Genomic DNA, 25,039 nt, shown 5'->3' on the forward strand with positions numbered 1-25,039 from the left:
GCATCTACTTGTTACAGCAACACAAAAAAAGCATCATCAATATTGACCCTGAGCAGCAGCAGAGATGTGATCAAGTGTTCTTGTAGGCATTATGTATTAGTTACTAAACGAGCTTTCATTGTAAAGCTTCAAAATTCTATCGTGGTTTCCCTCTGGACCCATCCCTCATTCAAAAAAAAAAAGCCTTGGCGATCCCAATAATATATACATGTACAGCTCCTGGGACCCAGGAAAACCCCCAGATCCGTTTACACTTGCATCCTGTTTACACAGTCTATAGTCTAACTTGGTTTAATCCCTGCGCGTCCAGCGAATCTTGGCAGGCTCCAAAGGGCGGGAGAAGAGGGAGGTGTAGTCGGTACCGATAATCTTGTCGCTGCCGTCGACATTGGCAAACTTGAATTCGCGGACCGTCTCGGCGACAATGGTCTGTAGCTGCACATTGGCAAACTGCTCGCCGATGCAGCGGTGGCGGCCGGCGCCAAAGGGCAGGTACGGCGAGGCAGCGCCCTTGCTGACGATGCCGTAGCCGTAGTCAACCTTTTCCTCCTCCTCGTCGCTGCGGGCCGTAATGGTCGGAGCGTTGGACGAGCCGGGGAGCCAGCGGTAGGGGTCCCAAGCGTCGGGGTTGGGGAAGAAGGACGGGTCGCTGGCGCTGACGCCGGGCGCGGCGAGAAGGACGTGCGAGGTCGGGATGACGTACTTTGTACCGGGGACGGGCAGAGGCTGCTTGACGGCGCGCATGATGGAGTGGATGGGGGCGTGCAGGCGCAGGGTCTCCTTGATGATGGCCTGGTTGAGGGGCAACTTCGCGAGATCCTCGTACTGCAGGGGCGGGAGGTCGGCGCCGAGGGCCTTGACCTGCTCCTCGTAGAGGGCCTCCATGATCTGCGGGTTCTGCGCCAGGCGGAGCATGATCCAGGAGCTGGTCGATGACGACGAGTGCTGGCCGGCCATGAGGAGCGCAATCATCATGTGGGCAACTTCGTGGTCGGGTACGGGCGTGCCGTTCTTGTAGCTCGAGTTCATCAGGTGCTTCATAATGTCGAGCTCGTGGTCGTCGACGTTGGCGCGGCGCTCTTGGATGGTGTCCATGTAAATCTTGGCAACGGTGCGCTGGGCGTGGTCGCGACGGCGGTTCCAGGGCAGCGGCGCCCAGTGCAGCATAAAGTTGATGGGCGTGAAGCCCATGTCGAGGTCGTGGTAGAGGGCGGCCAGGGACACGTCAAACTTGCGGCGGATGGCGCTGCCCTGGAGCGCGTGCGAGGCGGTGAAGATGGTGATTTCAGCCATCTTGAGAGGCACGTCGACGATGCCGGTGGCGCCCTTGAAGCCGGCGTCGCGCTTATAGTACGAGGTGACTTCGTTGGAGATGATGGGGACGTAGGATTTGAAGGCTTCGGTGGTGAGGGCAATCTTCATAAACTGCGGAATGCGTGTTAGCGAAGTGGTCGCCGTGGGCTGGGCGTGTGGCGCAGTCGTACCTTTTTCTGCTCCATGAGCTTGGCGTTGGGGCAGTCGTAGACGACGTCGCGGCCAAAGACGGGCGTGGTCAGGACAGTGTAAATTTCCTCGGCATTGACGTCCTTGAGCTTGCCGTTGAGGATGAATTCGTTGCCGGCGGGGCCAACGGCGACGGTCGTCTTTTTGCCGAGGAGGATAAACGTAAAGACGTCACCATACTGCGCAAGGATGCGTTAGCAAGGGAAAGAAAAAAGGAAGGACGAGTGCAGCAGAAGAAAGCTCACCTTTTGGCGATTCAAATGGAAAAAGGTGGGAGGGTCCATGCCGTAGGTAACGGTGCTGCCGATAAAGGGGAACCAGTGGAAGACCATGGGGGGCTCATTCTTGTTCTTAAAGAGGATCTGGCCGGCGACGTTGAGGACGACGGAGAGGGCGATGAAGCCAAAGACCAAGATGGCGGACTGGATGACGACGCTTTGGGCCTGGAGCTGGTGCACCAGCGGGTGGTTCGCGGCGACCTGGAGGACACCCATGATGGCGGCGGCAACGACTGTTTGGGGGCGGAATCGAGGGGGGACAGCAGGGAGGAACGCAATAAGGGGAGCGACGGATCGTAGGGAGAGGAAAACGAAACAAGAGGTGACGGTGCAATCGTCGCTTCTTGTATGCCAGGAGGAAAAGAGAAGGGACGGGGAGGCGACGCTTTGAGCGAGGGATCTGGTAACCAATTTGAAATCTTTCGAGAGGCGCAGGGCTTGGTGGAGACTTGCAGCCGCTTTCCGAATACGAATGCGATGGTCGTGACCAAGACTACAGCAAAAGTCCATACCTGAAACTTCAAGAGCTCTTTTACTCGATTCAACAGCTAGACTATTCCATGACAATTCATATTTCTAGAAAATCTGTTGGTAGTCGAAAGCGCATTGCGCAAAGGTTCTTGCCATCAGGAGCCACTGAGCGACTGGCAATTAATCAGTTCCCTATTGGCCGATGCCCCGCAACCAACTCTCGCGTGTTTCGGTCCCAGGCGCTAACTTGTTACAGAACCGCCCGCTCTCGGCTCAAATAGGGGCGCTTGCCTTTGGACCAACGATGAACAAAAAACATGCGACGGGGCATCTTGGAGAGTCTGATATGTCTGATGTTTGTGTCCAGTATTGTCGGGCTGTGGCACTTTAATGGGGCGTTGGCCAATAACAGACATTGTATCTCGGTTTTATTGTATCGCATCGATAATGCGAATAAGAATAATTAGGTCGCCAACATGAACGAAATGCAAAGTAATCGTATTTTCGTCTTGAAAGAAACTATTGATTCCTCTTCGTATTACAGGCAATCACACCACAGAACTGCCTTTCCTGGATTCCTTTCCAAGATAGGACTCTGAGCGGCGCTGCCCATCAACCGAGCCCCCCCTCGATCGAGCCTGAGGTGCATAATATTCAAAGCCTACGTTTCAAGCAGGAATGAAAGTGAAAGTCTTCGCAACGGCACGCCATAGCAGCATCTTCCAGAATCGATAATGTATTTACCCGCCACGCACTAACACGCCACGCACTAACACGCCACGCGCCGCCATCGCCACTACCGCTGGCACCATTGCGATTGAGCCACCCAGAGCTTCTCAACCCACTACATTACTCAAAGGGGCATTTTTCCTGCCTTCAAGGGGCCTCAAGGGATACACACGTAAGAATACTAATTCCAACAAATTCTTCCCGAATAGATAATATAAATGTAGCTATTTAACTTTCCATACTTGCACTAGTAAAGTGTCTTCACTTCGAAAACCTTCCTCAGGCGAGGCTCGCGACCCTAGCAAGAAAACTCTCATCCTCTTAGCACTACTATATATAAAATAGCCAAGGTGAAGTAAAATTGTGCGAAAAGTAAAAGTAGCAAGAATAGCCAAGGTGAAGTACAATTGTGCGAAAAGTAAAAGTAGCAAAGGTACATTGGCAAACCTTCTGGGCGTAAAAACTCTCTCTCCAGACACTCACATAAGGCAGGGCATTCCCAATCCTATCGTGACTTGTAAGAATACCATGACTCCAGATAATACCACCTTGACAAACAAGTATACCACCTTTCGAGACCATTATACCGCCTTGACACACAGCTATACAATGTCTTACCATACTCGGCCAGAGCAGAACCAGAGCCTGACAGTATATCAACACCCCCAAACGCTGATCACCTCCGACGTTGAAATGAAATTTTCTGACGACGAAAACTTCTTCTCTTACGATGATACGGTTACCTGTGACAATGATATAGTCATGACTGACGTTAATACGATCAAGACCGACAATGCTAACGTGCTTGATGGGGATATTCTCATGACTGGAGCCGATCAAGTTATAACTGAAGTCGATACTATCATGACCGAAGCCGATACTACCATGACTGACGATGACACCCTCATGGTTGATCCTCATACCATCATGGGTGATGCAGACTACCTTGATATCGGGGGCAATTTCTATCTGACATTTACATTCGTCGCAATTTCTATCTGACATTTACATTCGTCCCGCACCCTTGTTTCCACCCCAGCTCATAGCATGTACTTAGAATCAATTATTAATTTCACATCTATGCTTCTTTGTACTACAGTACTGATAAATATTCGTAACTCGACTTTCTTGCCGTGTCTGTCTGCGAGTACAAGGTGTTGGCGCATGATGGGCTCCGAGCGCGTGGTGGAAATACCCCCTTCTAGGATAAATACATCGCGAGGATAAACTCTACAATAGTTGTTAAAAATTGTAACTATACAGGCTTATCAAGTTTGAGAGCCCAATTTCTCATGAGGACTCCGTATATAGGCGGGATGAGCCGCGTTCTGACAGATAGACAGCACCAACCCGCCCTCGCATCAAACCCACCGTGCAAGACAAGACGTGCTCCTACCCCATAAATTCCCAGGTACCGTCCAGAATAACGCCGTTTTCCACGTAAAAATCTTGAAGCCTGTCACGATACGGCCTCGGGGTCCTCATCCTTGCGGCGACTTGGGGGTGGGGGTGGGGTCGAGAGAGCACTGGGCAGAGACTCAACGGACAGTAGTTGTGCAGAACCAGATTTCAAAGCAAATATTTGGAGAGCGTAACACGGAGCTTTTGTTTCAAAGGGACAATGCCCTGTAAACACGATGCTGTGCAAGGATCCGGGCCACGGGGAGAACCAGTGTGGTGTGCAGCAGCCGAGCCGTTGTGAAGCATGCATATCAGCAAGCACGTTTGGCATCGAGTTATCGCCATGGGTCCCTTCTAAAACCACGGTGGCAGAGGGCGCGAGACTCCCTTGATTGGTTGCTGCCCGACCGATCCGCTGGGCAAGGCTGCCAACCGTTGGCCAGCACATCTGTGGGCAGGCAGGCAGGCAGGCAGGCAGGCAAGCTTGCATATTCGTTTCCCCAGAAGCCGGCCAGGCCCAGATTCTACCCATCAAGAGGCAACCTCGCGCGCGCCCCTTCTTCACCTTCCGTCACTCGCAAGTTGGCGCGGGAGGCCCAACAAGAGCACACCGCCCGGGCAGCCTCCGGGAAACCCCGCCCGCCGCCCACCCGAGCTGATGTTTTGATGCAACCACAACTCGATGGTTACGGCAAAGAACATCGCCTTGTACGCCGTTGAACGAGACTGAATCACGGTCATTACTTGGGCGGTTGTGCGGTGAGTCGACTGCACGGTCCGGCGTGGCCTCTTGTCAAAGACGCTCTCCCTTTCCATTTGCCATGTAGTTGCCCTTTTGCCTCGAATCTGCTTATTATAAATAGGACTGTCGTTTCTCTTCTCGAATGACAATGTTTTTTTTGCCATCCATCTCGAGTTTGAAAAAGTCTTCAAGGGGTACCTCTTCATTACAAAACTACCCCTTCAAACAGGTCATTTCTGTCCCCAACTTACAATGGCCTCCAGCGCCAACGACTCGGTCGTCACCGACTGCGGTTGCACAGTCCAGTGAGTTAGGAGCACTTTTAGTAGTGAGGAAACGTTTCATGAATTTAAAAAAAAAAGGAAACTAAAACAAAGAGTACAAGATGCGGCCAACCCGCCTCTAGTGTCGGGGCTCAGGACCTGCTCCGGGAAGCGCGACTCGGTCTCATGATGGCATCAGTTGATGCTCGTGTCGTTGCCCTCCAGGCGAGGCAATCGTACATTGGAGCCAGCCAGTTCCTACGAAACACGGCCAGGGAGGAACCGGAGCCTGCCAATGAATCGGATTACCTCGAACGCGACCAGAACGAACGCCGATGAGATTTAGAATTGGCATGGACACTTGGGATTTGAGTGGCAATTGACTTACACAGTTGGGCTCTGTGTTGACTAGTATCCTTCTCTGCACCACGCATCTGGCATTTGCCCGAATCTATTGTGATATGGTCTTCTGGCAGACTCGAGTGGTAGCTCTCCCCATTTATATAAAAACATTTCTATGGCATGTCACTTATTCACAATGTTCGCCCGGCTCTGCTAAGTTCTCGGGTGGTTATAAGTTGATTCTTAACTGGCCACTAGACACCACACTGTTTGAGAACACATCCCTTGGCAAGAGTCGTTGTCAATAGTTATTTTTCAAATAGCAAGTGGTATATGTCTAGTACAGTTACAGCCTGCGCCTTCCCCCCCTTCCCCATGTACTCTTTCAATCGAATCATTCGCAACTCCAATCCCACCCAATATTACAAGCTATTAAATATACACAATATCTTCCCTTGTATCAGAATGACCCCATCTAGTCCTCGATATCATCATCGCTCAGCACCAGTTTCTGCGCCAGCATGCTCGTTACAGCGCCTGATTTGATGCCCTGGCGCTTCTTGCGCGGACTCGTTTCCTCAGACGGCTTATCCGTTGCCCACGCCTCGCCCGTTGCCATACCGGCCTCTTCGTCCAGGTCCTCTTCCTCGTCGTTGGAGCCGGCAATGCCGCTGAATGAGACTATTTTCTCCAGCTCGCGCATCGGACCGCTTCTCCGCGCGCGAGCAATCTGCGCCGTGTAGGGGAGTCTCTCGAGTAACAACTCTCGGCGGGCGGCGCTGCCCAGTGATAGCATGGGAGTGTAGCTGTCGTCTTCTGCGGTGGACTCTTGCCGTTTTGTTGAGGACATCTGGCTGGCTTGGCTCAACGGCGTGGCCAAAGAGGCGAGGGCTGGGGCGCGACGGAATGCGTTCGCGCCGGCCGTCAGTTCCTTCGTCGCAATCTGGTCTTCGCCTCTGAGTAGGCGCGAGGACCACACGTCAATGAGGCCGCCAATCTCCTCCTTCGCTCGCCAGAGCTTCAGGCTCGCGGGGTAAAACATCTTGAAGGCGTCGGTGCTTCTAGCCATGCCTATCGTTTTGCGCTTGACCGGGTTGGGGAGCGAGAAGAGCATGCCGCGAACAGCCACCTCGAACATCATTTCGTCTTGTCGAAGCATGTGGTTGCCTGAGTCTCGGCCAGCAAAGCCACCTCGACCGCCAAAGAAGACATCCTGAGAAGGACACATGAGATCGCTGAGTGATAGATGCTCGATACATTCGTTGACGTAGTCCATCGGTGTAGAAAGATCCATCGGGCCAGTGCTCTCGCAGGAAAGTATGTAATTCTCATGCAGAGCCGAAATAAAGGTGTGCGTGTCTGTCCCCGTTTCTCCAATCAGAGTGTCGACTGATACTTGCGACTTTTGCGGTCGCGAGTGTTGAGATATGTACTTGGGCAGGATTTCTGCAGCATCACCGGACGCCCTTTCCTCTCGTTTATTATATACGACTTTACCAACAGCGTGAAATATGCCCAGACTCGCTTCACGCTGAGAAATCAATTCCAGACTGTCTTGCTCGCCCTGCGTCAGGCTGATGCCATCTTTGGTGCTCTTCTTCTGCTTCGTAAAGGCGACTTTGGCGCCCCAATCAGCGTCTTGGTCTCCTTTGAGGCACAGAAACTCGAGGGATGAAATGGCGCTACGGACATCTCCGATTTCCCCCAGTTTCTTCAAGACCATCGGACCGGGCGTTCGGCGCCGACCTGATTTCCTTGCCTCCTTCAGAACAACAAGCTCCAACGCCTTAGCCAACAATGAAGGGGCAATGGCATTAAATTCAATCACACCGACGCCAGGATGGGTTAAGATTTCAGGCCCCAGCAGACGATGCGCTGTTAGACTGTCAGCAGATGCCGAGGTTGTCGTGAGTAGCGTTTCCGAAATGACCAGAATGACCGGCTTGATCGGCTCCCGCCGCCCGGGTTGCGAAAACATGGACAATGACGGCACATGGCTGGATAGAAACTGTAGCAGCGCTCCTTTAAAGGATGACAGGGTGGAAGAGGATCTGGAAAATGTGTTGGGAAACTCTTCGATGAGCATGATTCGCTTGTCGTTGTCCGCGTTTGCGTTTGCGTTACTAGGCGCATTTGAAGTCGGTGACGGGCTGTCAAGGTCCAAGGCGCCAAATTTGCCTCCACGGCCAAGAAATTCTTGGAACTGGGCTGATGCTGACACAAATCCGGTACCTGCATTACCGACGGGGTTCCTCCACTCGAGAAGCTCGTAGCCCATTTCCTTGGCTAGCAGACGGACCGTCGTCGTCTTACCCGCTCCTGCTGCACCTTTGAGGATGAGCAGGCGTTGTCGCATCCTGCCGCTGACCACTTCATCGAGCCATCGCCTAACATCAGACACCTTCCTCTTATGTACTGCCAACTCGTCGAGACTACGTGGGCCGAAACGCTCAGACCAGGGGCGGCGGTCGTCGTCGTCGTCGGTCTTGTTCGGCCGCGGTGGCTTCAAGAATCGCTGACTGGACGTCGTCGTGTCCAGTGACACAGTCTTCCCCAAGCCTCGTTGTCGTTTGCGCGCAGCATGCTGACCGACCAGGCTCGACGAGCTCGCCTTGAGGTCCGAAATCTCGTCCTCTTCCGAGATGGGGTCGCTGATGATGTCGTCGAGTGGCAGCGCCTTCTTGTCGTCACCCCCGGACGGCGGCGGCAGGGCCTTGGACGTGCGCTGCGCCTGTTTGGAGAAGAGCAGCTTCAGGTCGCCGCTCTTGCCCTTTTCGTCGCTACCGCGGCTCGCGGCTCGCGTCTTGCGGGGGCTGGCGCTGGACTGTGAGTTCTTCCGGGGGCTGGTGCCGTTGCGGGATGTGACGGCGCCACGGCCTTTGCTTGGGCTCGGAGACGCGGTCGTGGTCGCCACGCGTGATTTCGTGGGAGAGCTCGGGGAAGAGAGGAGGAAGTTGGTGAGAGTGTTGGCGCGCGAGGGGGGCGGCCCGTCGTCGTAGTCCGCGTCGTCATCGTGATCGGGGTCCGAATCGAGCGTGTTCCGCCGGCGGCGCTTCGCTGGCGGGGCCATTACCGTGAATTGGGCATCGGTAAGGTGTGCTGGCGATTTAGCATGATTCAATGGCCGGTTGTGCTGGTGTTGGGGCTGTAAAATGTTGGAGATGGGAAGCATCAGGCAACACTGGTCGATGGGCACTGTGCTAAGCTGGGTCTGGCCCACTCAAACAGGCGTTCAGCTCCAGAGAACAACTCACTGGTATTGACCAAGTACCTAGCATATTCACGGATGGGAGAGTATTGCATTTTGATTTTTATTATTTTGGAGTGTTTTGATATGTTCAATCTGCCCACTCTGTAAAGTTGTCTACAAATGTAAGAGCAGAGCGTAGGTATAGATCGTCGGCGTCACCCCACGTTGATGCGGCTTCCCTAATGGCTCGAACGGCTGCGAGAAATTAGTACTATCCCTTGCGAGGCCAAGACCATCATACCTTTGATGTAACTGGCATCTGCCAAGTAAGGGCCGTTTATCGCCTTGTCGACAACGTGCTTCCAGGTCCGGCCGCTTGTATCTTTCTCAATATTGGCTGGGTTCGGCTCAGGCCCTCCAGTCAGCAAGCAGACAGCAATGGCCAGAAGCCACCATTGCCGCAGCAGAGATACGTGGAATTTAGCGGGGATATATGGTAAGAGAATACGTATCGAGTTGCTGGTGGCTAAGAGTTGCGCTGTGAGAAAACTGAAAGACTTGACTCCGGACGATGCAAACAGAGCTACCGCAGTCTGTTGCAGGTCTTGGAACTGCCTTGTTGCATCGAAAATTTGCCAGGCGTTCCAGTACTCTAGGATCAGTTCTTCATGCTGTGAGAAGAGTGATTCGAGACTATCGTGCTCGTCTTGCCTTACAATGCCCTGAAGTCTTTCGTCTTTTGCCAGTCGCAAGATGAGTTCTTGAAGAGACAGGGATGGTGATGTTGAGGGCTTGGTGTAGCGGGGTTCGTCGAGGTACTTGTGCAGCGCATTGTAATGGATGCAGGTGAGACTCAGAGCTTCCATGGAGAGGGCCCTGCTCTTGATTTCATAAGCCAGTGCCAGATGGTTGAGGGGATGGCCAACTAAGCCGAGTTAGAAGAGGCTCCAGTAATGGTTGTAGGGTAGATTGGTACTGACATGCACCGATCAGACAGTTTATTAGTGGCTTGTCACCGTCCGTCAAGACGTCCTGCATTTCTTGCTTCCAGTCGTAGGCAAATTTGAAAGCAAGCTTGTCCTCGTAAAAGTCGACAAAAGCGCGCTGGTAATTGCGGTCGCCCACAAAGTCCTTCCAGTCCTCGTCGATAACCTCGGCGGGGGATGGGGTCCAGGGCTCCAGGTCCTTGATCTGCTCATTGTAGATGTTGTCGAGATGGTTCTCATTGGCGCCAAGAATATAGGCCGCGCAGAGATTGTGAGAATTGACGTTATTAAGCTGCAGGTTCTTGTACACCACGGCATAGTTGACGTGGTTGGCCTTGAGCAGATGCTTGAGCAAACGACCTCGGCGGTCTTGGTCTGCCTCGATGTCTTGCACGGGAAGCGCCTCGATGGCGACAGTCGTTGCGGCGGTAGCCTCGGGCCCAGACGTGGACACGGGGCCTGATGAGAAGGACAGCATGCTAGCCATGGTTGGCGACGAGGTTGAGATTATAAGCTGCGAGTTGAAACTAGATTGTAGTTAGGTTTGTCAATGCCAAAAGGCCGGCGTTGTGATGTTGGGACAATGTGGGGGCGGGCCGAAGCTGTCCGGTTTAGTGGGATGATGCGCCCCAACCAGTGCTGAATGCAACTAAAAGCTGGCTTTAGCGCTCTGACGGCGCTACAATATCCAAATTAGTGGCAGTTAGGTACGTACCTCAGTGGCTTCCGCGCTTCGACCTGACCAGCAACCTCACTCTCGCCTCCCTCAACACTTCTGCTGCTCCATTGGTCTATCATGGCCAACGTCGAGCCACCATCCAAGAGCAGTATTCTCATCTATGCCGAGCTTCTCACAAACATCCGGCAGATTACCGTCAAAGTATCTCTGCCTACGCCTGCCGACCAGACCACTGCGGCTGAAATCTTAGACGACGGACGCAAATTTCGCGTCAACCACAATGGGGTCACTGTCGAGGCCAGCCTGCCCACCAGCGCACCCTTGAAAGGACCGTTGCCGGTCTCGCATAAAGGCTCTCTTGAACTCACCTGGAGACTTCCACTGCAAGCTGCTCGCGTCCCCGAGAGGCAGTTTCTTCCCGAGAACCAACCGCTGCCGTGGTCAGCAGTGGATATCAAACCCCTGTCGCCAGTCTCTTGTCGAGCATGTGGCGCGCAGTTTATCAAAAATGAAGCAGTCGAGACGTGGAAGGATTTACCCAGTGAAAATTGGGCTGAAATGATGGAATTTTGGCATTGCCATAAACCTGTCGAACACCATCAGCCCGAGGATGGCCACCTGGAGCACCGTGGCTACGGCGCGGCCAGCGCCATTACCGCCCAGCCCGGCGTGGGATTCGTCGACATAACCTCATTTCTCTTTGCCGAGTCAGATTGCAGCTCAATCAAGGTATGAACCATCACTCCTTGACTCAATGGGGAAATAGAAGGTGGCCAAGTCAGGGCATCAGCCCCCCTAGTGTCATGGTCACCGATACAATTCCCCTATATCAACTCCTTGCCCTTTCGGAGTAATGCAGCGCTTCGTCAGAGTACCCTCCTCCGGGATGGGTTTCTGTGAAGGCGCATCCGGCTGGGCAGTCTCTTTTGCACCCATCAATTCAGAGTTGCGGATTTGCTGGCTATTCCTTGAGACACATTACTTACCATCGCCCTTTTCACGACCCAGCTCGATAAGCTAACGTCAATAGTTCTATTCGTCGAAATCAGCCGCAAGGTTTCATGACAGCGATAGCGCTATCAAAGCTACCTTGGAGGAAAAATTCCTCAGCATCAGTTGCAGCAATTGCGCCGCCGACATTGGCACATATAGCGTCCTTGCTTCCACGGTCGCCTTCTTCAAATGGCAAATCTCTTGCGAGGTATTGTCTCCGCAAAAGGCTCCTTCAAGCTCCGACTGCCTGGTTGCCACGCTTCTCTCTACAATTGCTCGGTCCGGTTCTTCAAAGTCTGTCGTCATGCCACGAAACATGACGTCCACAGATAAAGTGTCACGCCACTTGCAGCTGTGGGTGCTTAATAACAACGTCATTTTTACGAGTAACAATGACACGGCTGCGAAAGCTGCGGTAAAAGTGCTGTTTAAAGAGATTGAAGAAAAGGAGGCCCTCGACCTGGTGGAATCGCTGTCCAATGATGTTCAGGATATCAACTTCCCCGCGCCAGCGATACAGGTGGCGCGTCAGACCTTGACATCCAGCAAATACATGCTACCTCCCTCTGAGCGATCATTTCAGGAATGGCAGGTTGGTCTGCTCGAAAGATGGGTACCTCAACCGCCGGCTTGAGATGAATTGAGTTACCGTTTAATAATGGAACAAACCGAAGCGTGATCACGCATGTCGACGCAAAGATAACACAACTGACTCAAGGCGTCGTTACTCCTGCAAACCCCCATGCTGCAAAACCACGAAGAAGACGTCAGAGCCTCGGGAAGAACCTTGCATTAAGCAAACGCCGAGAGATCAAGCCAGCCCACTCCACAGAGTATTTGCGTCTTGGTGAGCGCTGGGCCATGTGTAACGCAGGTACACGTCCACTTGGCCATATATTCTACCCATCAGTCAAAGCGTAGCGACGGCACGCTCAGTCCACGTATAATGTTGGCTCATTCATTGTCAATATGGTATATAACGAATATTCCACACATCTAGCTTTCGGGACATCAAAATCCCATTTGTTCATACTCTCTTCTCTGCCACAGCACAGAATAACTCTGCAATTACTCTTCCTCAGCTGTCGCGTCCAAATTCTCGCTTGCGACAGCATGGATACTGGCGCATTCGAAATACACAATGGCTTTGCTGACTACTGTGCTGATCGCGTAGAAGGCCACTGCAGTGATGGAATCGAAAGCGCTGATAAAAGTGAGACTGGAGAGCACCAGGGTGCCGTACAGGAGCTGTCCAAAGTTAGGTATGACGGAGGATTTCACTACTACAGAAAAGAACACTTACGTGAACAGGCACGCCAGCGTACAAAGCTGCTGTCACAACAGAAAAAAACGGCGCTGGCCCAGCCGCTCGATTCTCCACGAGCAACTTCTCCGCAAAGACCGAGGGTGTAGCCTCGTTCCTGACCCACGATTTCGCTCTGCTCCCCCAGCCGAACTTTGCGCGTTGCCGGTCCTGCGCATCCGTTGACTTCTTTGCACCTCGGGCCGCCTCTGCTCTCTGCAAGTTCAAGCGCTGCGCGATCCAACCGCCCAGATGCAGAAGCACAACCGTTCCGTGCCACAGAGCGGGAAGAAAGACCACAATCGGCGAGAATGAGCACACGGTCCACACACACAACTGATACGTGCGATACGCACTGTTGGCCACGGCGGCCAGCGCCAGGATGTACTGGATCGCCGACAGGAGTGCCGCCACGTAGTTGCTGACGTCGACGCTGGCACCGGCGCTGAGCAATCGACCCGCCGTGTAGGGAAAGGTGCCACGGATTTGCTGGGAGAGGGGCTTCGACAAGACGGCAATGTTGCTCGCATACGTGGCTGCCTCGGAGAAGACGGTGGCTGGGGACGCCAGGCTCAGCAGCAGCGCGAGAACAGGCCGGCGGAGGCTAATCAGGGCGGTATCCGCAGGCGTAGGACTGACCATTTGCAGGATGGACGGCGCGAGGCCGAGAACGACGGCCGCAGCACTCAATTCGGCCTATTATGTGTGTACTGTTAGACAACTACTTTGTCTGTGAGTAGTCTACTAAGGAAGCTTGCCTTGCGAAACTCGGGAAACTGCTTCAACAAGCAGTCAAACACCTCATAGCTGATGTGAGTGTCGTTGAAGGTGGCGTTTCGATAGTTGGTAACGACCTCGTGGCAATTGTGCTCCAAGTAGTCCTTGAGCATGTTGTCCCAGGCTGGGAAGAATTGGTTGTATAGAGCTGTTGAGTGTGTCGCCTGCGCCGCCGCGGCCGGCGAGCCGCAGAGGCCGATGAGGAGAGGGGCTAGCCAGATCATGGGAGCAGCTTCTGAATAGAGGGTCGAGATGAGAAAAGGTTGGTATTCGGTTCGCTGATAATGGACGGCATTGGAACTCTTATGCTCGCGATTGCGATTCCGTTGTCTCGACCCGCCGTTGCCCATGGCCCCTTGGGCGATCAGTAACTCGAAAAAGAAACGCCATGGCCAGCCCGTCAGCAGGGACGCTGGTGACTGGATGATTTCCTGATTCCTTGGCTAAGCTTTAGTCTAAATCCACTGCTCGGCGGCTACTTAGCCAATGTCGCGAGGCTGGGAGCAGGCTTCAGCTGACTGACAAGGGGTCCCTGGGCGGGCCAGCCCGCTTGAGGGCATGCGCCAACCGTATGCAGACATGGCCGAGTGCGTTGAAATAATACTCAGTAACCACTCTCGGGGTTCGTGACTTGTAGCTTAAAACAGAAGAAGTGAGAAACAATGCTCAGGTTGGCGAGATGTTGTTGTGCGCGTCCATAAGCTCAGTTGGTTACCCTGTCTCCATGCACGTACAGTAGAGCGCCGATCTGGACGCCGCTTTCTTTCTTGGGCGGTTCGTCGTCACCTTATACCTCATTCTTCGAGGTAAAGGGCATTTTTGTATATAATTTCGCCATTGTCTGCCAAGACGTGGTCGCCTACTGCCGCACTCACGACTGGCTCTTTCCCTAGTTTGACGCATCTCTGACGGGCCAGCACATATCTCGCATATACTAGAGATTCTAACTAGCTAGACAGCCTCCTCCTCAGGCTTATACATGGTAATCAGAAGCTAGCTACACTCTTGTAGTTCTTGTTATTGCATTTCGTGACACTTGCTGCATGTTATTCTCTCCCAAATCCAGTGTTAGTCTCTTCCCAGCCCGAGGTTGCCACATACAGCAGTTATGATCAGCGGGCAAGCTCGGCACCATTGTTTCTCTACAGCCTTTCGAGTTTTATGAGTCGAGTTCGAATTCGATAGAAATCTCATGAAATTATGGTTGATAGCGCGGAAGATGTAGCGGCTGCCTAGATGCTGAGCTAATCTTGGGCTGTACTGTGGGGTTGCTGCCTGACACTATCTCCGACCGTTTGTATGTTCAAGTTTGACATCAAAGTCATCGTGAATTCCCATCCCAATCTTCCTGGGCGAACCCTTCCTGTCTAATGGTGCCTTGACACTGCATCAAACCATGTCGCCTCCTTCGGCCCATTATATCCCGGTCGGCTGTCTCGGTGTCCCCAGATCGGAAATCAAGCTGGAGGAATCGCTATGGCAGATGGATGACACTACCTGGAAGGCTTGTGTGCGTCCTAAGAAGCAGAGCGCGGGCAGAACGCTCGATGATGCATCGCAAAACGCAGTCGTCGTCTCAGCTCTCCAGGATGCCTTCCTTAACCCCACCACTATGCAAATTTGTTCGTACCTCTTTCGTGACAACTTGGCAGAGTTTGAATATAGAGTCTTGCCTCAATTCGATTACATGGTAGTTGTGCGAGTCTATCTGCTTGCCGATGACGCCCTGAGAGGATCTATTAACCGGTCTCAATTCAACCTATGCAAACTCCGCGGATACATTCTGGAAGCACTAGACTGCACTGCTCGAGCTTGGTCGGGAGAGGAGGCGCCTCATGCTGGTCTAAAGAGCCCCATTGAGAAGAACACCATGGGAGAGACCGAGTCGTCTCTGCTAAAGTTGTTCAACGATATTCCATCGCCAGTACCCGACCCCTCCATCATCAGCGACCCGTTTTTGAAGAATGTTGCGACCAACGTTCTCCAGGGCAATATACCCGGTCTTAAATCGGATCTTCTCCCGCACCAAAGGCGATCAACGGCATTGATGATTCAGAAAGAAGTCTGCCCCGGCACTGTGCTTGATCCGCGGCTTTCGCAACTGCTTGATCGAAATGGCCGCTCTTGGTACTTGGATCCCGTGGCGAGAAGCATCTTTCGAGACGCGAAATACTACGATGGCGTGTCCGGCGGAATACTGGCGGAAGAAATGGGAACAGGCAAAACAATCATGTGTCTTGCGCTTCTATTGGCGACGCGAGGCTTCCCCACGGAAGCTCCCGAAGTCTATTGGAGGCCAGCGGTGCCGGTGCGGAAGTCAGTTGGATCACTGATGGATATGGCAGCTGCCTGCGCAACTCGAACGTCTCAGCCTTGGATGAACTATTTCGGTTCCACTAAAAAGAAGGATTATCACGGAACTGCCATTGCCAAAGCGTTTAGGCAGAATCCCGACTTTTACATCCGACCCAACGCCTTGCCGAGAAGACGTTCATGGGGGGAGACGACGGGTGAGATCGACCCAGGGGGAAAGAAGATTTACCTCAGCAATACTAGCTTGGTCATCGTACCCGACAACTTGCTTTCACAATGGGAACAAGAAATTGAAAAGCACACGGAAGGTCTCGAGGTTCTGGTGCTGACCAAGACCGACCGCATCCCTGATGTTACAACTCTACTGGGATACGACATTCTACTGTTTTCCCTGTCACGTTTTCAGAGTATCGCTAGGGATGGGGACACCTCTGTGACACCTCTCACAAAGATACACTTTAAACGCTGCATCGTCGATGAAGGCCATGTTCTGGGCAATTCGAAAGTGAGCCAGAAAAGCTGCCTGCTGGAGGGTGTTGACGCGCTGCACTTGACTTCGCGCTGGATTGTGACTGGAACTCCATCCCGTGGCTTATACGGCTTATACGACCTGCCCGACTTGTACGGGACTAATAGACAAGTATCCGGTGACAGTGCTGCAAGTTCTGTGAGCGTGCCTCGTGGCCAGAGGAATCGCCAATCTTTGCTGGATCAGTCGTCGACGGAACTGGAGCGTAAGGATGTCGAACGCCTGGGAGCCATCGCCGCACTGTATCTGAAAGCACGCCCATGGGCCAATTCGGCTTCAGAAACTGAAGACACGTTGGCGAGGTGGACAAAGTATCTCTATCCAGCAAAGAATGGCCCTGATGCGGCCGGACGATGGAACTGCCTCAAACTGACGATCAATTCGCTCATTGTACGTCACCAGCTGCACGAAGTCGTTGACCAGCTGCCCCCTGTGGACGCCAAGATTGTGCTGCTTGACGGATCTTTCCAAGACATGCTGTCTCTCAACATTTTCGCCATGATGATTATTTTCAACGCGGTCCAGTCGCAGCGAACGGACGAGGACTACTTTTTCCACCCCAGACAACGGAAGAGCCTGCTTCAAATTGTACAGAACTTGAAGCAGTCAAGCTTCTTTGGCGGGTCATTCTTTAATGCAGAAGAGATCGAAACGGCTGTGAAGACTGCCGAAGAATTTTTAGTAAAGAAGGAGGTCAAGACAAGCGCCGAGGATGAGGCGCTTCTCAAGACGGCCATTGACTTTGGCCACCTCGTCTTGACAAATAAGCTCCGCAGCCTGAGCTACCAATTTCACGAAATGCCAGTTTGCGTCACCGGATTTCCCGGAGCCGCTGGAAAGCACTGGTCTTTAGACGGGGAGGAAAATGACCAGGTTTGCACGTCTGCCAGAATGATGCTTGCTCTTCAAAAATTGCTTTACAAAGCTGCCAGTCATCCACAGCAGCTCAATTACTTACTCAACGGCGGCTTGGTGCAAGAAGGAATGCTGGAAAGAGAAAAGGCGCGTGCTGAAGCTGCATCTACTGGGGCCACTTCGAAGAAGCGTAATACACCGGAAATCTTGGCTGGCAACACAAAGCTAGGTGACGACAGCCCCAAGAAGAGCCGATCTCATGGGATTACTGGCGCTGACCCGGCGCCGGTGCTCACCGATCAAGCATTCTCTGCCGCCTTGGCCAAGACAGAACTTGTGTCGACGGTCTCTGCAAAGCTTTCGTATCTCATTGATGGCATTGTAAAGTACCAAAAGGACGAAAAAATCATCATCTTTTATGAAAATGAGAATGTTGCTTGGTATCTGGCCAGCATCTTGGACATGCTCCGAGTCAAGCACCTCATTTATGCGCGAGGGATCGAGGTGAAGAAGCGCGCGCAGTACATTCGCATGTTTGATGACGACGAGACATTCCGAGTGCTTCTGATGGACCTATCCCAGGCTGCTTACGGGCTGGACATGCACGTCGCCTCGCGGGTGTACTTTATCAACCCCGTGCTGGATCCGCAGGTGGAAAGCCAGGCGATTGCTCGCGCGCGGCGCATCGGGCAGCACCGGCGCGTCTCGGTCGAGACGCTGGTGCTCAGACACAGCATCGACGAGGTCATTCTGGATCGCAAGCAGCACATGACGCAGGCGGAGCATAGCAGCGCAAAAACGATTCTGGACGTGACTCTGATCAACAACTGGATCCAGAATGCCAAGATTGTGCCTGTGGGAGACGCCGGCCACGGCCACGCCGGGCAGATGGTGTCGCTGGCGACGCCGCTGCTCGTGTTTGGCAAGGGATCCGGCCGCCTGGCCAGCCCTGATGCTGTAACTTGTAGGGAACAGACGCCGGCGACTCCCGCAGCATGGCCGCCCCAAGCCGCGACGACGCCGCCGAGCGGACAAAAGCGTGAACGGGCCGACAGTGACGCCACGCGGGTGGCCATCATGGTGTCGAGACCGGCACAACGTGTACGATTCATAGACGATTCTCCTTTCAACTGAGGGGTACTAGAGGAGGGTATATTTGCGGCTTGGAAAGAGTGCTTCTATATTCCTGCATGACGGCGCTGTAGTCAAGAAATAGTCTCATGACCTTTGCGTCAGAGGCGTCGCTGCAGGGCCGCGTGCAGCTGGGCCGTACGAGCTGCAGCAATTACTGTGAAGTACAGCCATGTTTCTCTGCATCGCCCCGAAAAAAATAGTGACATGTAAGAAGAAAGATGTTTTAAACCGGGTATAAGCAGCACGACTTCTGGCGGCGATTACACGAACTAGCTCTAAACTTGGACGGGTGTGCGCGCAACGGAGTCGTCTCAGACGGCTCTTCTTAAGATTTAAAGGTTGTTCATATTGCGAATAATATCGACGAATCATGATTTAGATTTTTTCTGGCCAGTCGGTAACGACGGTGAAGTGTGTTGAATATTACGTACTGATTCCTGTTGAACTTGGTTCCGCCAGCGAGCTTATTTTAGCGCCACAGCGTCTGTTCTTCCTCACCTCCATCATCAGACAACATGGCTGACTTGGAGCTGTATAACCTCGACGAAAAGATACGGTGGGGCGATGAAATAGAGCGTCAGATACAGCGCGAAGCTAGAAGGGACGCAGACAGACAGCGCGCAATGATGCGGCAGCCCTTTCTCGAGGAGCGCCTACTCACGGACGATAATCCGCCCAACTGCACGCTGGCGGCGTTCAAGCAGCCGCGGCTACGCAAGTGTCCTTTTGCGTTTGACCAGCTATCCTACCTCGACAAAATAACACAGGACCCCGACCAGGACGCTGGCAAGTGTGACGGTGGCCTGGATGGCTGGAACTGGAAGGTTGACTTTGAGGGCGCTGTCGGGGGACCGTTTGTCCTAAAGCTAGTACGTCCAACGTCCCTATTCATAAGCCCCATCTCGTAGCGTTTTGAACTGTGCTGATATTCATGTACTAGTTTTGGGACTCTGAGCCCCCCGAACCACCATACTATTTTGCCGCGCAGCGGGAGTGCCAAAACGCCGCTCTCCTCCAGCAGATGCAGGAGGCGCTCCGACCCGCGACGGCGGACAAAGGCCCGGTGCGCATCTTTCCCGTACCGGAGAACAGGGCGGAAGCGCGGGCGAACCTTATGGCTTTCTGCGACGAGCAGCGTGCGGTGCAGAAGCAGCACGACCGGCACGAGGATTTCGCAGACGTCACCTCGATGCCGCGGCTGCGTCGGTGCTACGGCTGGCTGCGGGTGACGGGCGCGCAGCTCCGGGCGGCGGTTCCCCGGCGGCGCTGGCCCGAGTGGGTGGACTGCGGCGAGGTCGTGCGCGGACTGGACCCGGGCACCGACGGGGAGTACCTGGCCGTGGTGTACGAGTATATTGAAGAGGGCGACAACGTGGCGGAGACGATGCAGCAGACGATTGATTTTCTGCACGATGCGGGCTTCCACTATACTATTTGCGCCATGGCGCGCAACTGGAAGAGCTCGATGCTGGTGGACTTTTCGGACATAATCCACGTGGGAGGGAATGGATGGTGTAATGTCAGGTTGTTGGAGGCGAAGCATATATCAGCGGAGGGGTGATGATTTGGATGCCTGTAGAGGCGGCATATATTACCGGAGGAATGATTTGGATGCTAGATTTTCATTCCCTTATGTAATAAGTCTCGGTTGTCCGCTTGTCTTTTGGATGCAACTATACCAATATTGTTATATCAATAGAATGATGATATACATTGCCTAGCTATAGCACGGCAACGCGGCAGAAACCGCTGCGGGGAAATAGTACTGGTATTCTTTTGTAACGGAAACCGTCGGTATCGCTCGAGTAACTTATTATTAGAGAACAAAGAGCAAGAACCGTTTTGTGTTTGTGTAGAGATTTCATGATGCCGACCGTGGTTAACCCTACCTAAAAAGCCCAGTCGACCGGATTATACCAGTTTCCAAAGCAGGAGCTCGTCTTATAGTAAAGGAGATATACTTGATAATTCATACAATATTATTCATATCGTTTCTGCTACGATACAGCGGCGCATTCCACCTTGCGTTAGTAGGGGCGTGATTTGCTACGTCGACGGCAGCGGAGATTGACACCGAGAGACAACAGGTCACGCTATCCGCCACGTACGGCGGCGTTCAGTCAACGAGATGGCTTCTACTAACGGTAGCGTTCTTATCCAGCTTCTTCGAGATAGAAGGGACTAGGAATCGCTTCAAACACAGGAATCGCAACGCGCACAGGAGGGATGGTTTTCATCTGGGTAGGGAGGGCTAGGGCTAGGTGGTTAGCTAAGTCACCTTACTACAGTTTTTCCATCCCTCACAAGTTTATTGAGGTACTAGAAGGACCACAGAGTCTAATCAGCGTATATTAATAAATTAATAAATTAATAAATAAATTCTAACATGGCGTGCACAATGCTGCATCCCGTCAGAGGCTCCACAGGCGGCGACCCAAGATGCCCCGCGATTGCGAAATAAAATCGACCCCGCCAAAACTTTTTCCCCTCGCCGTGTCGCCTCACCACTCTCCCTCGTTGCCGTGCCTTTCCCGTCCTCTTTTCTTCTCAAAAGTCTCGTCTCGGGACAATCATCACCTTCAACATGGCTCCCGCCCAAAAGACTGCCATCGTCTCCGTCTACGACAAGACGGGCCTCTTGGACCTTGCCAAGGGTCTGGTTGCCAACAATGTCCGGATCCTCGCCTCTGGCGGCACCTCGCGCATGATTCGCGAGTCTGGCTTCCCCGTTGAGTGAGTCTTTTTCTTGGCCGCCCTTTTCATCACACGGCAAGCTTCAGAGAGCAAATCGTAAGCTGACAGAAATGCAGGGACGTCTCCGCCATCACAAAGGCCCCCGAGATGCTCGGCGGCCGTGTCAAGACGCTCCACCCCTCTGTCCACGCCGGCATCCTCGCACGCGACCTCGAGTCGGACGAAAAGGACCTCGCCGACCAAAACATCAACAAGGTCGACTACGTCGTCTGCAACCTGTACCCCTTCAAGGAGACCGTCGCTAAGCCCAACGTCAGCATCCCCGAGGCCGTCGAGGAGGTGGACATTGGCGGCGTCACCCTGCTGCGCGCCGCCGCCAAGAACCACAAGCGCGTCACCATCCTCTCGGACCCGGCCGACTACGCCGGCTTCCTGACGGAGCTCGCCAAGGGCGAAATCACCGACGCCAGCCGCAACCGCTACGCGCTCAAGGCCTTTGAGCACACGGCCGACTATGACACCGCCATTGCCGACTTCTTCCGCAAGGAGTACGCCGGCGCCGGCGACCAGTACCTGCCGCTGCGCTACGGCGCCAACCCGCACCAGAAGCCCGCCGCCGCCTTTGTCAGCGGCCGCCGCCTGCCCTTCCGCGCCCTTTGCGGCGCCCCCGGCTACATCAACCTGCTCGACGCCCTCAACGCCTGGCCGCTCGTCAAGGAGCTCAAGGCCGCCACCGGCCTGCCCGCCGCCGCGAGCTTCAAGCACGTCTCGCCCGCCGGCGCCGCCATCGGCCTGCCCCTCACCGAGGACGAGCGCAAGGTCTACATGGTCACCGACATTGCCGGCATCGAGACGTCGGCCCTCGCCCAGGCGTACGCCCGCGCCCGCGGCGCCGACCGCATGAGCAGCTTTGGCGACATAATTGCCCTCTCCGACGTCGTCGACGTGCCGACCGCCAGCATCATCTCCAAGGAGGTGTCGGACGGCGTCATCGCGCCCGGCTACGAGGACGCGGCGCTCGCCATCCTGCAGAAGAAAAAGGGCGGCAAGTACCTCGTGCTGCAGATTGACGCCGACTACAGCCCCGGCCCGACGGAGACGCGCACCGTGTACGGCATCAGCCTGCAGCAGCACCGCAACGACGTCGAGATCTCGGCGGCCAAGAGCTTCGCCTCGATCCTGACGCCCAAGGACGGCGTGGCCGTGCCCGACGCGGCGGCGCGCGACCTGGCCATTGCCACCATCACGCTCAAGTACACGCAGAGCAACTCGGTGTGCTACGCCGTCAACGGCCAGGTGATTGGCCTCGGCGCCGGCCAGCAGTCGCGTATCCACTGCACCCGCCTCGCCGGCGACAAGGCCGACAACTGGTGGATGCGCTTCCACGAGCGCGTCCTCGGCATCCAGTGGAAAAAGGGCGCCAAGCGGCCCGACAAGTCCAACGCCATTGACCTGCTCGTCAGCGGCCAGCTGCCCAAGGACGGCCCCGAGCGCGAGGCGTTTGAGGCCGTGTTTGAGCAGGTCCCGGCCGCCTTTACGCAGGAGGAGCGCGACGCCTGGATGAAGAAGCTGACTGGTGTTTCTGTCTCGAGCGATGCTTTCGTACGTGCATACCGCCCTACATTATGACTACTTTGATTTTCGGTACTAACATGGATGCAGTTCCCCTTTATCGACAACGTCTTCCGCGCTGCTCGCTCGGGCGTCAAGTACATTGCCGCGCCGACCGGCAGCCAGAACGACTCGGCTGTGATCCAGACGGCTGAGACTCTGGGCATCACGTTTGTCGAGCAGAGCATCCGCCTCTTCCACCACTAGGCGGTGTTAAAAACAGGGTGTGGGTGATGTGGGAAAATATGAGAAAAATGGAATGCATGAAATGACATGACGGCACGAGGGAGAAGGAGATGGAACATGACGGGCGTGAGATTGAAAATAGGACTGTGCTAGTATCCGTCTCCCAAAGGGACAGGACGAACTGAACAAGGCTGTTTGCATGGGAAGAAGACTAGTTTTCAACGTAGCAAAAGCAGTGATGAGCTCAGTATTCCCTGGTGTACCTCCCTGTCCTGTTGGTGTGTGCTCCTAGGTTGCGATCTAGAGCCACTAGCCATAGTCAAGGCAATAGAGTAGGGCTGCCGCCCTTTTTACGCGCCGGTATGTAGTAAGAAAGAATGGTTTCCGTGGACTATTTCAACAGGTTGCGACGGGCGGGATATTTATTCATGGCTCGAGACACAGCCGCCCGTCAAGGGGCGCGCGAGGGGCGATGACGCGCGAGGGAGACAAAGGGCGAGCTGCCCTCTGGAAAAAGGAGCCCTGTATTCTATCAGTATATAATTTGTACTCTGTATGCACTTCCTTTTCACTGCCGATGGTGCTCCGATGCGAACAAGGTTTCTTGTCTCCAATAAGCCTCCCCCTGTCTCTGACTGTCTCTGTCTTGTCCGCCAACAAGGTGGGATCAAGCCCCATTTGGACCCTGAGAGAGGAGGCTTTTTTCCCCTCCCTCGGTATTAGTCTTTTAATGGACGCGAGGCAGTGTCCGGTGAGAATGCGGTGCGGACGGCAGATACGAGGGCTGGCCCCGTTGGAGGCTCGCATCGGTGCTCTTGTTGTGAACCCCCCTCTTTCTTTTGAACTTGTTAACTAACTAAATTAATAATTCTAATAAATAACCAACTAAAAAGCACGAAATCTATCTGATCTCTTTGGCTCCACATCTTACATGCACTAGTTCTGGAGAATGAAACCAAACAGCGGGAAATAAAGGGGAGGAAGACTAGTTTGTAAAAAGAGGCTAAAACAAGCTGTATTCGCCACTAATAACGAAAGCGCTGCCCATCGGTACAGTAATTGTTGACTTTGTAATAATGAAAACTGTAGGCCGAGCTTTTTTGCCAATAAGAGTCGGTGCCATCTGTATCAACCTGTCGAGGTTTGGCGCCCGCCAGCCTGTGCTCCTTAACTAGCCACTAATAAATAATAACTAAAGCGCCGCCGACTGAGCAAAAAGCCGCCCTGGCGAGTCGCTGAGGAACGCAATGAAACGTATGAAATCCTGGTTCGTTTCTCTACGTATTATTGAATCCAAAGACATAGTTACAGTTGTGTCGATCTACGCTCCCCCTGCGACTCCGTCATTTCCCCCAAGTTGGCGAGTTTCTTTACAAGTGCAGGGTCAATTCCCGACAACTTATTGCCTTTACTCTCTCTCTCTCTCTCTCTCTTTTATGCATCTCAGTCTTGCCTGGACCAAGGTTCCAACCGAAACTATAAGCAAAACTGCACACCAACAACGCGCATCTCGAAGAAATTAAAACTCGAGTCTGCCGCCGGTTCTTCCCCCCCTGCCCCCCCCCTGCAAAATGAGCCCGGCGACTGTAGCTACGAGGCCCATGCACGCGCCAGCATGCGAGACGATGCCGGCGCTCGCCGAGTATTACGGCCGTGGCGGCGCCAACAAGACGACCAATAAGTACAGCTCCTTTCCCAGCCGCACGCCGTCGTCGTCGCTGCCTCTCCCCAGCACCGTCGTGCGATATACAACGCGCCCCTCGTCCTCGTCCGCACCGCCGCTTTCCCTCGCCGCCGCCGCCGCGTATCCCATGTACCCTGGCCTGCAGACGGCCGCCGCCACCCCGAACAGCATGTCCAGCACCACAAACACCGCCGGCACCGCGCCGATATCCAACCTCGCCCGCCGCCGCGGACAGAACCCAAGCCCTCTCAACCGCCCACGCAAAATCTCCAACACAAACAACGCCCGCGACGGCGGCCCCTCCGCCACCACCACCACCGGCCTCCGCCACCTCCCGTGCCGCCCCAGGCAGCAGCAGCAGGAGCCCAACGAGCTC

General features: G+C 54.0%; 9 protein-coding genes across 9 annotated transcripts; 6 read left to right on the forward strand and 3 right to left on the reverse strand.

Annotated features, from left to right (window-relative positions):
- Positions 1–291: 291 nt before the first annotated feature.
- Positions 292–2,291, reverse strand: CCM_05535 (cytochrome P450 51; the record flags this gene model as incomplete). The annotated part of the gene is made up of 3 exons (XM_006670679.1): positions 292–1,425; positions 1,485–1,682; positions 1,749–2,291. The coding sequence occupies 3 exons, from the start codon at positions 2,289–2,291 to the stop codon at positions 292–294; spliced, it is 1,875 nt and encodes a 624-aa protein (XP_006670742.1).
- A 1,218-nt stretch (positions 2,292–3,509) lies between these two features.
- On the forward strand, positions 3,510–3,983 carry CCM_05536 (uncharacterized protein; the record flags this gene model as incomplete). Its single annotated transcript, XM_006670680.1, has 1 exon — positions 3,510–3,983. One exon carries the CDS (start codon positions 3,510–3,512, stop codon positions 3,981–3,983), a length of 474 nt encoding a protein of 157 aa, XP_006670743.1.
- A 1,393-nt stretch (positions 3,984–5,376) lies between these two features.
- Positions 5,377–5,726, forward strand: CCM_05537 (uncharacterized protein; the record flags this gene model as incomplete). Its single annotated transcript, XM_006670681.1, has 2 exons — positions 5,377–5,429; positions 5,510–5,726. The coding sequence occupies 2 exons, from the start codon at positions 5,377–5,379 to the stop codon at positions 5,724–5,726; spliced, it is 270 nt and encodes an 89-aa protein (XP_006670744.1).
- Positions 5,727–6,204: 478 nt separating this feature from the next.
- Positions 6,205–10,392, reverse strand: CCM_05538 (cell cycle checkpoint protein RAD17; the record flags this gene model as incomplete). The annotated part of the gene is made up of 5 exons (XM_006670682.1): positions 6,205–8,828; positions 8,984–9,000; positions 9,081–9,174; positions 9,221–9,844; positions 9,900–10,392. The coding sequence occupies 5 exons, from the start codon at positions 10,390–10,392 to the stop codon at positions 6,205–6,207; spliced, it is 3,852 nt and encodes a 1,283-aa protein (XP_006670745.1).
- Positions 10,393–10,701: 309 nt separating this feature from the next.
- CCM_05539 (Ubiquitin-conjugating enzyme E2C-binding protein) lies at positions 10,702–12,211 on the forward strand (the record flags this gene model as incomplete). Its single annotated transcript, XM_006670683.1, has 2 exons — positions 10,702–11,313; positions 11,615–12,211. The coding sequence occupies 2 exons, from the start codon at positions 10,702–10,704 to the stop codon at positions 12,209–12,211; spliced, it is 1,209 nt and encodes a 402-aa protein (XP_006670746.1).
- A 434-nt stretch (positions 12,212–12,645) lies between these two features.
- On the reverse strand, positions 12,646–14,007 carry CCM_05540 (uncharacterized protein; the record flags this gene model as incomplete). The annotated part of the gene is made up of 3 exons (XM_006670684.1): positions 12,646–12,825; positions 12,881–13,576; positions 13,681–14,007. The coding sequence occupies 3 exons, from the start codon at positions 14,005–14,007 to the stop codon at positions 12,646–12,648; spliced, it is 1,203 nt and encodes a 400-aa protein (XP_006670747.1).
- A 1,046-nt stretch (positions 14,008–15,053) lies between these two features.
- On the forward strand, positions 15,054–18,488 carry CCM_05541 (SNF2 family helicase; the record flags this gene model as incomplete). Its single annotated transcript, XM_006670685.1, has 1 exon — positions 15,054–18,488. The coding sequence occupies one exon, from the start codon at positions 15,054–15,056 to the stop codon at positions 18,486–18,488; it is 3,435 nt and encodes a 1,144-aa protein (XP_006670748.1).
- A 515-nt stretch (positions 18,489–19,003) lies between these two features.
- CCM_05542 (uncharacterized protein) lies at positions 19,004–20,049 on the forward strand (the record flags this gene model as incomplete). The annotated part of the gene is made up of 2 exons (XM_006670686.1): positions 19,004–19,357; positions 19,429–20,049. The coding sequence occupies 2 exons, from the start codon at positions 19,004–19,006 to the stop codon at positions 20,047–20,049; spliced, it is 975 nt and encodes a 324-aa protein (XP_006670749.1).
- A 1,023-nt stretch (positions 20,050–21,072) lies between these two features.
- CCM_05543 (bifunctional purine biosynthesis protein) lies at positions 21,073–23,000 on the forward strand (the record flags this gene model as incomplete). Its single annotated transcript, XM_006670687.1, has 3 exons — positions 21,073–21,221; positions 21,299–22,784; positions 22,845–23,000. 3 exons carry the CDS (start codon positions 21,073–21,075, stop codon positions 22,998–23,000), a joined length of 1,791 nt encoding a protein of 596 aa, XP_006670750.1.
- Between the last annotated feature and the right edge of the window lie 2,039 nt (positions 23,001–25,039).

The sequence above is a fragment of the Cordyceps militaris genome (genome assembly GCF_000225605.1).
Source record: "Cordyceps militaris CM01 unplaced genomic scaffold CCM_S00004, whole genome shotgun sequence".
NCBI lineage: Eukaryota > Fungi > Ascomycota > Sordariomycetes > Hypocreales > Cordycipitaceae > Cordyceps > Cordyceps militaris.